The sequence below is a fragment of the Xenopus tropicalis genome, chromosome 4, assembly GCF_000004195.4.
Source record: "Xenopus tropicalis strain Nigerian chromosome 4, UCB_Xtro_10.0, whole genome shotgun sequence".
In the NCBI taxonomy this organism is placed as follows: domain Eukaryota; kingdom Metazoa; phylum Chordata; class Amphibia; order Anura; family Pipidae; genus Xenopus; species Xenopus tropicalis.
The window spans coordinates 110,919,820-110,934,540 of NC_030680.2; the positions used below are offsets into that span (position 1 = coordinate 110,919,820).

The 14,721-nt window shown below is 38.9% G+C and overlaps 2 protein-coding genes across 3 annotated transcripts in view; one reads left to right on the top strand and one right to left on the bottom strand.

Moving 5' to 3' along the window:
• Nucleotides 1-14,721, bottom strand: part of zbtb41 (zinc finger and BTB domain containing 41) — a 48,430-nt gene that overhangs the window by 28,549 nt on the left and 5,160 nt on the right. The window contains exon 2 of the mRNA XM_031899828.1: nt 4,509-4,565. The gene's annotated coding sequence lies outside the window, so the exon portion shown is untranslated. The remainder of the gene's footprint in view (nt 1-4,508; nt 4,566-14,721) is intronic.
• The window catches only part of crb1 (crumbs 1, cell polarity complex component), a 33,327-nt gene that overhangs the window by 4,902 nt on the left and 13,704 nt on the right, over nt 1-14,721 (top strand). For both annotated transcript variants that reach the window (XM_031901029.1, XM_031901030.1), the window contains exons 2-6: nt 2,409-2,945; nt 5,875-6,070; nt 6,172-6,311; nt 8,163-8,315; nt 12,105-13,058. In XM_031901029.1, the coding sequence (XP_031756889.1) occupies nt 2,409-2,945; nt 5,875-6,070; nt 6,172-6,311; nt 8,163-8,315; nt 12,105-13,058 (1,980 nt within the window). The remainder of the gene's footprint in view (nt 1-2,408; nt 2,946-5,874; nt 6,071-6,171; nt 6,312-8,162; nt 8,316-12,104; nt 13,059-14,721) is intronic.

Here is a 14,721-nt window from a genome sequence, read left to right on the forward strand (position 1 = left end):
AACAACAGAGATTGGTTGGATTTTGTCTTTTGTTGGCTTGTTTATCTGTGAATAAGGCAAACAGGATTGGTACCCGATGATAAGACTGTCTGATGTTTAGCCTTTGTGTCTGGGGTTACTATGGCAATGCTTTTGATTAGTATCAACAGGTTTCTATGGAAACTGAATGGATGCTGTAGAAGCCTCAAGGCATTAGTGCACTGAAACTGAAATAAAGCTATTTAAATATGTCTTTAATAGGAAGAATTTGGAATATAGAGCTGTACTGCAGTAAATGAATGAATGTATTTACCACATTCAAAATAACAGATCTGCGGAAAACTGCATGTGGCTCTAGTTGATATTTACAGTGCATGTCATATGAAAGGAACATACAGTTAAAGAAATGTGATGACTTAATAGGACAATGCGAAATGGGAAACTGTGAATATAACTATATATTGTATATATATGTATATCTCACACTGCGCAGCACTGTTGTGTGTTCCTGTTACAGACTGATATACACTGTAGCTGTTTATTACCTCCATTATACTGACAGCTACAGTAAAGATATTGTAGAGTCCCTATACTAGAAACCACGTCAATTAAATATTTTCACAAAACCAGGGACCACTATTAACCATAGTGGGGCATCTTGCATAGCACAGCAAGGATTAACAAAGTCCAGGCAAACGGTCAGAGCAGCTAGCATACAGGGTCACACAGGCAAGGGTCAATAACAGAATCCTAGTAACAGTAACAGGAAAGCAGCCATGGTGCTCAGTGATATCATCATCAGGTGCCATATCAGCATGCCTACCCTTACATTTCTTACTGTTAATACTAAGGCACCCCAACATGGCAATATGTAACCTAATTTATTGGCCTGATAGATATCACATTTAAAGTATTCTCCACAGAAATCATAGCAGTCAATACACTTGCATGAAGAAGACACTGTATTTATAATATGAAAGAAATCACAGCATTTTTCAAAGATTCTGTATTATGGAGAGAGGGGGAGGAGAAAGTTTTACTGTGAGATGCAGTTCTAAAGAGAATTGTGGGGAGTGTAGTCTGTCCTTTATCTAAAGGCAGGGCCATCTCCGTGTTTAGATTTAGGCGCGTTTCTAGTGTCGGAAGTGCACATGCGCTTTCTGTTCTAAAAGAGACATTTATTGAATGCCAAATTTCATTTCTCTCTAAATTTGACATGGCTATTTTTGGCTACCCTTGGTGAAGAAAAACCATGAGGAGAGAGTCTAATGTTGTCTCACAGTAGAATCCCACCATCAAGATGTACCTTGTCTGAATGCAGAGAGTCATAATATAGTTGGTGAAATGTAGTTCTGTAATCCATTGTGGAATTTTACCAAGCAGAAATGTAAATTTCATTAGTGTAACATCTAAGTACACCACTACATGGATAACTAACTCAATTGCATAAAATGTAATCCTCAGACATTTAGTTTGGTCTTTGTCATGCACTTGATAAAAGTGAATGAAACCAAATTCAGTCTGGGGAGGGTATTTTAAAATTGTTTTCCACCATTCAACATTGCCTGACATTCCACATTCCCTGACCCCATCTGTTACTAGTAATTCATTCTCTGCAAATGCATACATTTTCAAAAACTGGAGGTGTTGATAACAAAGTAGAGACACCTCTCAGTATAATACATCTGAGCAGGGTAGTGACCAGAGGTAAAAAGTTAGGACAACCAGGAAGGATTGTTTTGCCCCCAATAAGGATTAATTATATCTTAGTTGGGATCAAGTACAAGGTACTATTTTATTATTGCAAAGAAGAAGGAAATCATTTTTAGTTTCATATAGTTATTTGATTAAAATGGGACCAATGGGAGATGGCCTTCCTGTAATTCTGGAAATCAGGTTCTAGATAACGGATCCCATACTGTATATTAATATTTCTGTTTATCCTTACTTGGATGAGCTTTCAACTGATAAACCATGGACTTTGCATTCACAACATTGCTTTATATTTAGAACTCCCATTACCCAGAAAGCTTTAAATTATGGAAAGGCTATCTCTCATAGTCTCCATGTAAATGAAAAATTATTTATCCCAGCTAAAATAAAGTAAATCCTTATTGAAAGCAAAATAATCCTATTGGGTTTATTTAATGTTTAAATGTTTTTTTAGTAGACTATGGTGATCCAAATTATAGAAAGATTCCTTATCAGGAAAACCCCAGTTCCAGAGCATTCTGGATAACAGGTCCCATATCGGATCATGGAGGCATTGTTGCAGTATGTATTAGTGCCATTTCTAAACGTCATTTTCTGAATCATACCAGTCATGAATATAATGACTTCCTCTTATAGATCTCCTTGCTCTCTGCATCATATATTGTGTTGATCAGGCTCCTGTAAATGGTAATTTGTCCTTTTATTTATTTTTAAAGTGACTCTGTGTGTGGATATTGAAGCTCAGTGTTCCTCTCCTCAATGCAACGGAAACCTGTCATGTTCTTCAACTGAGGATTGCATTGGTACCAAAGATCCTTGCCTCTCAAACCCATGTTCACGGAATGCCAAGTGCCAGGTTATTTCTTTTGTTACACAGACATATGTGTGCCAGTGTCCAGTGGGGTTCACAGGAGAGAAATGTGATATCCATCTGAAAAGATGCTCCAGGAACCCTTGTGGCAATGGAGGTGAATGCTATGTTGGTATTGATGGTTTCATTTGTACTTGCACTGCGGGATACAAGGGAAAACTCTGCGAGACACCGGAAGATGAGTGCCTTTGGAATCCCTGCCAAAATGGAGCTGTGTGCAGGAACCGCAGGGATGAATATGCTTGTTATTGTGTTCCTGGCTTCCAGGGGCCCCTGTGTGACATTGAGGTGGATGAATGTATATCTCAACCCTGCCACCATGGGGCCATATGTCTGAACCAGATTGGGAAGTACACCTGCATGTGCCCACCACAGTACACAGGTACGACTTTGTAATAAATAATATAGTTTCTTTGTGTGTTCCAGGGAACTTAAACTGCATATCTTAAGACTTTGTATTGTATGTATATATATATATAGACCTGCGAGTGCGGCTTCCAAGTTTTTTCTTGTATTCTTTTGCTGAACTCTGCACCCAGGCAATCCTAGTTTTTGGTTTCGTGAGTGCCGGCAGCCTCCATATCTATATCTATATATATATATATATATATATTTATGTATCGATATTTATCTAAATCACTATAGACATGGGAGGAATAACATAGCAGAAGAATATCTTGTGGGCCTGCTTTTTGCATAATAAAAGAAACAGTAGTTCTAAGCTACTTTCCAATATACATAGTGAAACATTTTCCATGGTTTTAAAGTTATTTGTAAATGTAGTTTTAGGGATAATCAGTGTTATATGCTTCCATAGAAAACACACACAAATAAGGGTAAAACTGTAACTGAGGATTAGAAGCTCCCCCGATGGTTATAAATCTAAGATGTAAAATGTTATCTGGAGTAATCTGTATTTTGTTTTATATCCAGGGTGAATCAGTGCTGATATAGTGTTATTTTTATGGGCCCATAAAAGGGTCCCTAGGGAGACGTTATAGTGAGCTCTAAAAGTATCTCAAATGTGAAACAATACACAGCACCGGGATAAGCAAAGACAGCTATGTTTAGCTATATGGGGACTTGTAGGTTTTTATATCTACTATTAAGATGCAATTTAAAAAGTCAGTACAAGTAATAATGGAGGTTCATACATAAAATAGCCAGGTACACAGATATTTTACACAATATCAAAAGAGAGACACATACAGACAAAGATAGACCCAGAGACGAGAGTGGAGAGAAAAAAAGTAAGTTCCACAGAGCAAGTTAATTGCCCGCAATAGATCTCTGCTACTGGGGGCGACTAACCACTACAAAATGACTTTTCACTGTCAACAATAGGGGGCCCATTTATCAAAGTCCAAATTTCGGACATTTAAAAGTACGATTGTGCATGATTTTGGAAGCCTCCCATTGGACTCAATGGCACTCTGCAGCTCCAGCCTGGCCAAAGGAAAGTCACGATACTGAAGCTTGAATGAATCCGAAACTTTCGAACTCGTTGAGACAAATACGATTTTGTCGCACAAATTGTCGCAAAGTACAAAAAGGTTGCGGAAATTAATGAAAAAAATGCAGATTATACGCATAGTTATAAAACTTTGAAAAAATATGAATTTTTAGCATTCGGACTCAATGAATAGGCCCCTAGGAGTAGCTGGTGGAAAGGCCTATGCATCGCTTCAGCTTTCTGAAGTTGTGCAAAAATCCCTGTAATTGTTTGTAGGCTGTATGTATAGAAATCTTCTTTTGTGCAACTTTTGTGAACATTGGGGCCCTTTTATTAACAATGGGCAAATTTGCACTTGGGCAGTAACCTATAGCAACCAAACAGTGATTATCTGATTGCATCTGATTGCAGTGATGCAAGTTATAGCTCTATGTCTCCCTTAGTTGGTTCACATTCAGTCAGAGGATATCAGTAGTATAAATTAGCACTTACCATGTGATATCTCAGTAGCATGCCTGTAGCTTTATTTCCTTGCAGCAATATAGAGACCTTGCAAAGAGACATAGCAAGTTTATTAATGATCTTTCATTGAAGGAATGTTTTGCAAAATGCTACATATTCCCTTAAAATGGATGCCCCTAACTGAAAGAAACATCTGCACCAAACAATATAAAACACCCCTTTATTTAATAATTCAAATAATTAATAATTAAAAGGCTTAATAAAAAATATGTAATTTTAATGTGGGCCTGTCGCCTTTCACTTTCCATTCAGCACTTCTCAGGTCACTAAACTCTTCACATTCCCCCTCTGTCCTTACAGTCTATAATTGTGTAGCCGTGCATCGGCATGGGCATCAGGTCCCCTATTCTGGCATTTACAGGTATGGGATCCCTTATTCGGAAACCCATTATCCAGAAAGCTCCGAATTACAGAAAGCCTGTCTCACATAGACTCAATTTTAATCAAATAATTCAGATTTTTAAAATGGATTTCCTTTTTCTCTGTAATAATAAAACAGTACCTTGTACTTGATCCCAACTAAGATATAAATAATCCTTATTGGAGGCAAAACAATCCTATTTTGTCAGATTAATGGTTTATTGATTTTTATTAGACTTAAGGTATGGAGATCCAAATTACATAAAAGACCCCCTTATCCAGAATACCCTTGGTCCCGAGCATTCTGGATAATGGGTCCTATACCTGTACAAGATTTTGGGGTGATACAAGACTTGCCTAAATAACACAAAATGGCACCTGCCTGGATTCTTTGATTAGGAATTCCAAGACTGAACAAGCTTTATACATTAGTGTAAGTAAAGTTTATTTTGCTCAACTAACATTATAGAAAAGTATTTGGAGTAATTTCTTAAGCTGACAGATCCCCTGTGTTTACTTTCTCAGACAAATATATACAGATATATAGGATGATGATGCTCATTAATATAATTATGTCCAGTGCCTCACACTATACATATTGTGTATTTTAATGTATCAAAGCAATCAAAATATTATACATAGTTTGCATTTAATGGTCTGATTTGCAGGCATTCCATTCCCATCTATGTTTTTATGCATTCAGTTCATCAATACACCCCTACTAAAAACCGAAAATACATTTTTCTTCTTAAGAATTAAGACCAAAAATATTTTTACAGAAGTAACTGGAAGCAATTAACTGTGAGAAAAAACAATGAGCTGCTGCCAGAGCATCATATTAGAAAAACAATTTATGGCAATGCTCTTTAGAAAAGAAGTGAAGAAGATACATTACTATCAGGGGAAGTATGTTGTGAATAAATCTCGGTAGTAATGGGCATATGAGGCATTTTAATTTGCCATCTTTCTTTACAAGGTAGAGACTGTGAGCTGGAAGCTGATGAGTGTGCATCACAGCCGTGCCTGAATGGGGCTACATGTCATGATTTCATTGGCTCTTTCAATTGTACCTGTCCTCCTGGGTTTGAAGGTGACCTGTGCCAGTTCAATATTGATGAGTGTGCCAGCTATCCGTGCCTTAATGGGGGACTCTGCATCGATGGAGACAACGGGTGAGTCGAACAGCTTATATACTGCAACTTGCCCCAATCCTAATAAAATGTGTAAAATGCCCAGGCACTGCATGCCCCTTATTTCTGTAACTGTTCTACAGGTACACATGTGAATGTAACATGGTGGGGTTCATCGGTATGCACTGTGAGATGCCTGTGTCAATGTGCGAGTACAAGCCCTGTCACAATAATGCCACTTGCCTGGAAGGTTCTGCCAAGTTTACATGCCTTTGTTTGCCAGGTAATTGCTTTTCGTTAATTAAAAACAATTGTACAGAACAGCAGCCAATCTTCCAATAAAAATTATTCTTTATTTGCGCAGCTTAAAAACATCAGAGTCTTCATTGCCTTATGTGTTTCAGGTTCTACCACCCTTAATCATTGCACTAATTAACTCATAATTTTATGCCATGGATCTATATTATCAACTTGAAAATGTTAATCTTTAGAATGCTGGATCCTATTGTGGCACAGCATGTTCTGCTGGTCTTTGTACATGCAAAAAAGTACATACAGTATCCTATATTGGAGAGCCCTTATATTCTGTTGCTGCGCTGTTTACTGTCAGATAAACTATAGGTGCTGCAGTAGTAGAGAACAAACCCTAAGAATCTGGCTATGAGCCTTGAGACCACAAACTAGAGAATTAGATCAGTTTCATAGGACTATGGTCTGTGCATGATGCTACTGGGCCACAATTCTATCTGTACAGTCAAAACTTTAGTCTAGCAAGGACTAATAATTTTAGACTCTTTCTATAGTTGAAATTTTGTATTAATATAACTATAATGGCCTCTAAAATAGGTTTTATCTTCATAAATACATTTTGCTGGTGCCACTTTTTAAAGTGCCCAAAATTCCAGGCAGGGTTGTAGCTAAGCAAGAGGGCTGAAGGCAATGCAGAAAATTACAAGGAAATAAGGTCCTAACTCTTCCATTATCAATTTTCTGTGTTAAGCTACTAAGAAGTGCCGTTCTCTTTAAACAAAACAGGGATTTTTTGTTCTTATATTGCAATATATTCAAGCTGGCCAACTACATCAAAGTCATCCCTGTTCTGGCCAAGCCTACACTCACTTTCAATTCATTATGAATTCTACTACTTCATTAGTTGTACCTGCAACTTACTTGCTTTCAAGGTTAAAACTCCCAAATGGTTCCCTTATTTGTTGGCCTGACTGTAGCTGGGAATGATCAGAGTTACAACATGGAGCTGGCCTCTGCTCCTGTAAAAAATGAATACTGGAATCATTCATACACACCTTGGAAATGACAAAGGTTCCTATCTGCCTTGCTCTAAAACCACCACAGATATTTCCAATAGCAGATTAGTGATTTTTTTGCCACAGCCTTAATGAAAGCCTCCAACACCACAGGAAACATTCATGATCCATCAATGCTCGGTAGTGAAGTGCAGGCTGACCCAAAAGTCGAAATTTGGGTGACCATTGCTGTTCAGGTTGGGTGCAGATCAGACTGGGGACGTTTACTCCTGCTCTGCCCCACCTGTCTTGAAACCAGCAGCACACACAGAAGTAGTGAATGGAGTGGGAAGACACAGGTACGAGTTGTGGGTTAGGGTTCAGTGCAGGTTAAGGTTTCGGGTTTGGATTAAAGTTTGCCAGGTTTTAGAGTGGGTTAAAGAACTCACTCACATTTTCTGACATATTTTTAGCCACAACTAAACATAAATATATATATAGAAAACTATCCCCAAGTAGAGGGTTTCTGTCTGCTTTTTATTGAAGGGTGATGGCACACAGGGCACTTTGTTGCCAGCAGGAACATAGCACTCCCTGTAGACGACAACACATCCAAAATACCTTTCTGGGGTAGTGAATGGGAATGTGCAATCATGTAACAATGCCTGCAAAGGCATTTTCCTGTAATTACATAATTCAGATTTTTTACCTATGCCGATTACTGTATACTGCCCCAGAAGTTTTAATCCCACCCTCTTAATGCGCCACTTCATACAGGCAACCTCCATCTATGCATTTTAGTTGCTGAATATCAATTATAAATCTAATATGTCAGCTCCCAACTTAGTATAATATTTCTTTATTCACAATATTGGTGTCTTGTTCCACAGGCTACACAGGTTCTTTGTGTGAGATGGATATAAGTGAGTGCAGCAGCCAACCCTGTCAGTTTGACTCCGAGTGTGTAGAGTTGGCTCGGCCAGCAATGGGAACATACAATGAACACGCTGGATACATATGCAAATGCAGAAAGGGGTTAACCGGTATGTAAAAAACTACAAGCACTTGTACATACAGACCCTAACATGGTGACATTTATAACTTTTTTAAAGTACATAAAGATGAAGATTGCTAGGAACAAGTCATCAGTAGCTCTTCAACTTCACATCTTTACTACATACTTGCTGATTATTACATTGTTGAAAGATAAAACATTAAAGTGCTGACTTATGGGCTTACACTCAAGCAGAGACCAAGTATATTTCTGTCAATTAGTTCCCTGGCACTTCTGTTGTCCTTCTGTGTGCAATTATGTCTGTGCAAAGACAGGGAGAGCATTAACTATTAATGGTTTGTTAAATATGGCACATCCAGTATTGAGCTGAACCCTTGTTTCCTTTGGCTGCACCCTAGCAGCTGTGGTTGCAAGCTCATAAAGAGTAAGGCACATAAGGCCAATCTTATTTGTAAACCAACATGAGTTGTAGTAACTGAGCAAATCTAAAATTATGTAACATACTAAAATCACAGATTACAATAATATGTATATATTTTAACTTGTTCATTGACAATTGTTTACATCAATTCATTTTTTGGGTTTAGATTCCTTTTAAAGCAGTGTTTGCGTGACTTTTTCAGTTTAAGCCTCCTTTAAAATCCCACATTGTTTAAGTTCCCATTATAAGATTTTAAAGATAACAAAACATTTCCGAATCATAGAAAATAATTCACTCTACTCATTTAAAATTTTATTCTTGAACCAACAAATGTATTTTTTTAGCTGTAATATTGGTGTGTAGGCGCCATCTCAGTGCATTGTGCCTGAGTCTGAGCTTTCAGAAGGAGCCAGCGCTACTCATTAGTAGGTAACCTATTGTTATGCCACTGTCTATGTGCCTCAACCCTCCCTCCACTCATGAATACAGTGCTGCTCAGAAAGGAGATCAGAAACCTCAGAAGACCTTTTCTATCTCTTTCAGAGCAACATCAGAACAGTTCTGTTTTCCATCTGAACAAATCTCTCTCTCTCTCTGACCGTACAGTTAGAGAATCTGGCAGCAGGTGGTGCTGCTGTTACAAAATTAATTCTATTGGAAGATAATTAAAAACGTATACTTTGTTGGGTAATTTATAAATGTTTTCACAAAGCTTGCTAATTCATGTAGAAATCAATGGGAGTTGTCCTAGGAAAGTCAAGCCATATTTTCAATTTAATTTTTTTCAAGTTTGTAAACGAAAAAATTCGAGGTTTTCGAGTTTTTTTTATTCAAATGAGAAAAAAACTCTAAGGGGCTGATTTACTAACCCACGAATCCGACCCGAATTGGAAAAGTTCCGACTTGAAAACGAACATTTTGCGACTTTTTCGTATGTTTTGCGATTTTTTCGGATTCTGTACGAATTTTTCGTTACCAATACGATTTTTGCATAAAAACGCGAGTTTTTCATATCCATTACGAAAGTTGCGTAAAAAGTTGCGCATTTTTCGTAGCGTTAAAACTTACGCGAAAAATGCGCAACTTTTCGCGTAAGTTTTAACGCTACGCAAAATGCGCAACTTTTTACGCAACTTTCGTAATGGATAGGAAAACTCGCGTTTTTACGCAAAAATCGTATTGGATCCGAAAAATTCGTAAAGAATCCGAAAAAATCGCAAAACATACGAAAAAATCGCAAAGTACCGCAAAGTACGCAATCGGACTCCATTCGACCCGTTCGTGGGTAAGTAAATCAGCCCCTAAATGTTACAAACTTGAAAAAGAATAAATAAGCTCATTAGTGTAAATTGCAAAAGTGTATAGAAAAGCACCCTCAGCAATTACTCTGATTTATTTTAAGGTTTTTTCATTTTTTTAAAGGTTATATAATGTATTAGAAAGTCAAGATAATAAAAAAAAATACACCGAGGTATAAGCTGCTCAGACAAACCGGGGGAGGGACACACCAGGACACATAACACATAACAAGTATGATGCTTCCTTCAAAAAGACATCATGCTTGTGTACAACAACACACAACAGAACTCACTTATAATAACCTTGCTAAAGGAGCTACCACCCTTGTTTAAACAAATGGCATCAATTATAAATTCAGTTACAAGCTTTATTTAAAACCCTTAGCAAATTAACTAGCACAATATTATAGGGCATGTAAAAAAATGATCAATAAAGAAAATGTTTTACCGAGGAGTAACTAGTGAGGGATGATACATCAGATTGTTGTTCCCAGTGTTCAGAGAGCAACAGATGGTAGTAGAGAAGACAATTGCTGGCTTGTGTTTAAAAAATGGATTACGGGTGACTGCTGTAAAGTGCTGGGTACATAAGTAGCACTATATAAATGAAGATTTACATACATACTGCTTTTCATGAGTCTGCCTGAAGCATCACAGGATTGTTTCCCTAAACCAGGGATCCCCAAACTTTAGTTTGCCACAGTTAAATGTAAAAAGACTTGGAGAGCAACACAAGTATCATAAAAGTTCATGGAGGTGCCAAATAAGGGCTAAGATTGTCTATTAGGCAGCCTCTATGCACACTATCAGATTACAGGGGGCTTTATTTGGTAGTAAATCTTGTTTTTACTCAACCGAAACTTGCCCCCAAGTCAGGACTTTAAAAATAATTACCTGGTTTGGGGGCACTGAGAGCAACATCCAAGGGGTTGGTGAGCAATGTGTTGCCCCCGAGCCACTGGTTAGGGATCACTGGCCTAAACAGTCAAGTGACGTGCCAGTCATGCAGCGTGGGGCAATAAAAGCTAGTGTAGTTCTCTAAGCTTGACTTTATTATAATGCATTTATACCAGGTAGGCATAGAGTCAATACAATCTATGGTGTTTCTGGTCTATTAGCATATACCTTCCTATCAGTAGCAGAACCAAGCCAACTCAGAAGTGAACCCAGGGCAAGCCTCCATCGAGGCCTGCCCTCCTCCTCCCACCCCCACTGCTCAGTATCTCTCCCTCAGCATCTCCCTCAAATCCTACCCACCCCACAGAGCAGCTACCCTCTCATTTTGCCACTGCTGTCCCCCAACAACATCCCCCCATAGCGCCCTAAATATGTGTCTCTACTGCCTACCTCTATTTCTAACCCCTGTAAAATAGGATAGAAAACGACAGAAGTGAAGTGTCCTGAGCACTCAGATAGCTGTGCTATAAATGTATATAGTGTTGTACCGTGTTAGCAATAGATCAAAACCAAAAGGAGTAGTAGGTGATACCTTTTGGCTAATTTGGTAGATTTTAAAATGTGAGCTTTAGGGACTTCTTTGGTCTCTGCTTCAGTCATGGTATCCTACTATGCCAAAATCAGGCACCAAAGAATTCCTTTAAAAAGTCCCTAAAGCTCCCAGTTAAAAGTATATCTGCCTGATATAAATGTATATATTAGAATCTTCCTTACTGCGAGCAACAGCAAAGCCCTGCGCAGCCTTTTTCATTCGCCTACTGCATAAGCCATAATGATTATTAGGCTAATCTCCTCTTATTGGATTGACGAGTGTACAAGAGGTGGCATCTGTGCAAGAGAGTAATCTAGTGAATGGAGCCAGGTATCAACATGCATAGACAAACAGCTAACCATCTATGCACAAGATAGCTCTGAGGATGGTCTGTTCGCTCATCTGGATGTATCTCTCTTTATTTATTGTATATACAGGTGAGGCCATTGCTTAGTTGAGGATTCTTCTGGGAATATATAATTTAGAGCCAGCCCTATCTAAACAACATGACTGGCAAAAAATCTCTTATTACTGTGTTTTAGTTATCATCAGTCTAGGAGTTTGTGAGATAATATTCTGCATTACTGTTGTTTCTTCTTTATTGTACAGGAGTTCACTGTGAGACAGATATCAATGAGTGTGAGTCAAAACCGTGTCAAAATGGAGGCACCTGTGAGAATCTTCATGGCGGCTATACCTGTCATTGCAAGACGCACGCAGACGTAGCAGGGAAATATTATGGTGGGAGAGACTGCAAAGAGCTCCTTTTTGGCTGTGCCAGTCATAGGTGCCATAATGGTGGCACTTGCATTCCACAGTTAAAAGAAGGGGAACACTCTCATTACTGTTTGTGCCCAGAAGGCTATGCAGGCCCAAGCTGCCAGGCACAGACCACTTTTTCTTTCAATGGCAAGTCTGTCCTTCCCATACACAGAAACCGTTCTCAGACCCGGGGGGATCATCTCTTCAACATATCTCTGAGTTTCCAGACTGTGCAGACCTCAGCTGTAATATTCCACATGGGAGCCCAGAACACATCTGTCAGACTATACCTACAGAACAGTTACATACATCTTGCTTCTGAAGTCAACTGTCAGATAAACAGCCTGCTACATTTGCCTCACAATGTCAGTGATGACCGGTGGCATGCTGTGGCAGTAACCCTCACCGACGTGCTCACTCTCACACTACTGGATGCCCAATGCAATATAAGGTGTACTGTGAACTCTGATCACATTATAAGCACTCATTTAAGAGACTCTGTCTTCCAGCAAATGCTGCTGGGTGGTGAACCGGCGGTAAGGACAGCAGCAGAGAATAATAATGATGCTAATAATGCGGAGGAAATGCAGGCTTGGTTTGTGGGCTGCCTGCGGGATTTCAGAATAGATTCAGCCTTTGTTACAGATGAAAGTGTAACAGTGGGTGACATTGATGTTGGATGCAAGAGGAGAAACCAGTGTGAAAGGCAGCCGTGTCAGAACAGAGGCCGGTGCATCAACCTATGGCTGGGCTACCGCTGTGACTGCTTCAGGCCCTACAGGGGGCGCAACTGCTCTTCAGGTAGGGCTCCCGCTTTCACACACAAGTCTATTTAGATCACAGCTTAACAGTTACTGCAGTAAATCCTGCCTGAAAGGCAGAGAAAGGCAAATTATTTTCATTAAAACAATATTTTTCAGAAAAGCCAGCTGTTTGCTGTTCCTATATTGTATAACTGTATAGTATATTTATGTGCATATATTGAGCATTTTATATGCAGAAAGTTCCTGCTTCACATGAGGTGGCCATTTGAGGGCACAAAGTAGTCACACTTAAAAATGTTCTTATAAGAACAACCCATTATCTAGGAACACATATTCTGCGACTGCATTCTATGGCTGCCCTAAATATGTGTCTCCCCACTAAAAGAGACTTCCTGACCAGCCTTCCATAGAATATGTGCACAAAACAGAAACATAATTGCCAGAGCACAAGGTCAGTGTAAATTTCTTTAAATACATATTACAAACATTGAGGTGCCAGTACCACACTTTGGCCAAAAAATATAAACTTGCATGCTTAGTCAAGGCTGTACATTTCACACTGCCTACTGAAATCATGAACCCCCCAGCGATATGATCTCATAGGAAATACAGGCCTTTGTTTCTTCCTGCCTTCTGTGCTGGAACGCATGAAGATCCCACTGCAGAGGAACGTAGATCTGATAATGGCGAGATCACTAATAATTTGCCAGACATTCCCCAGCTAACTAATGAGTGTACCCCTGTCCTCAGTAACACCCACCAAACAACCAGATAAAAAGCAAAACAACAAAAGCACCTATCAATCTAGATAAGGCAGGTGGGGGTCCAAATTTTTAACTGACCTACATAAAAGGGGGATAAGCAAAGCCATCCTACCACTAAATGGACACCAACATTTCCTCCTCACTACTTTATGGGCTGAACATGATTCATGAGATCCCCCATCAAGTCCTTGCTGCTACCTGTTAGGGTTATACCGATTATTAGGACCCCGGGCTCTCTTGTTGGTGCACTGTCACGTGATACGGATCCGGAAACTTGCACAGAGAGACACAGACAAGTAGTGAATCTCCTAACATATCCAGTTTATTGATGGATTATAGATAGATTATATACATGTAGATAAAGATATTCCATTATGCTTATGTAACATGGGGTGGGCACATATGCCTCGCAGTTATTACAGAAAACAGGAATTCATTTAGAGTAGCTGCTGAAGCTTATTTTGGTTTGTTAACCTTGAATATTTGCTGAGATCAGCAAGGACAAAACACTACTTGCACAGAGACAAGATGGTCAAGGTAATCATAACAACTGAAGTAGCACATACACAGACCTTCTTAGAATTGTGCATACATATGTTAACCCTTCACTACCCATTGCTAAGATGTCATTATTTCAGACATGGTTTAACTTAATAGGCATCCATGATGAAGGTATATTTCATAGGTGTCTATTTTTAAATGAGAAATCAAAACCAAAATAGAAAATAAATGTAAATTTGTTGACTGCTCCACTGAGCAATCCGCAAACCAATGCGGGCTGAGCCTCCTTGCGTGTCTGAAACAGAGGCCTGTGGCTATTTGAATACAGTGAAATGCAGCATGCAAAGTGCAAAACATTCCAGATTGCAGCCTTTTTTTGCACGCTGCTTTTCATTTAAAAAATGTGTCCTTATATCAGTCAGCACATTAGTGCAT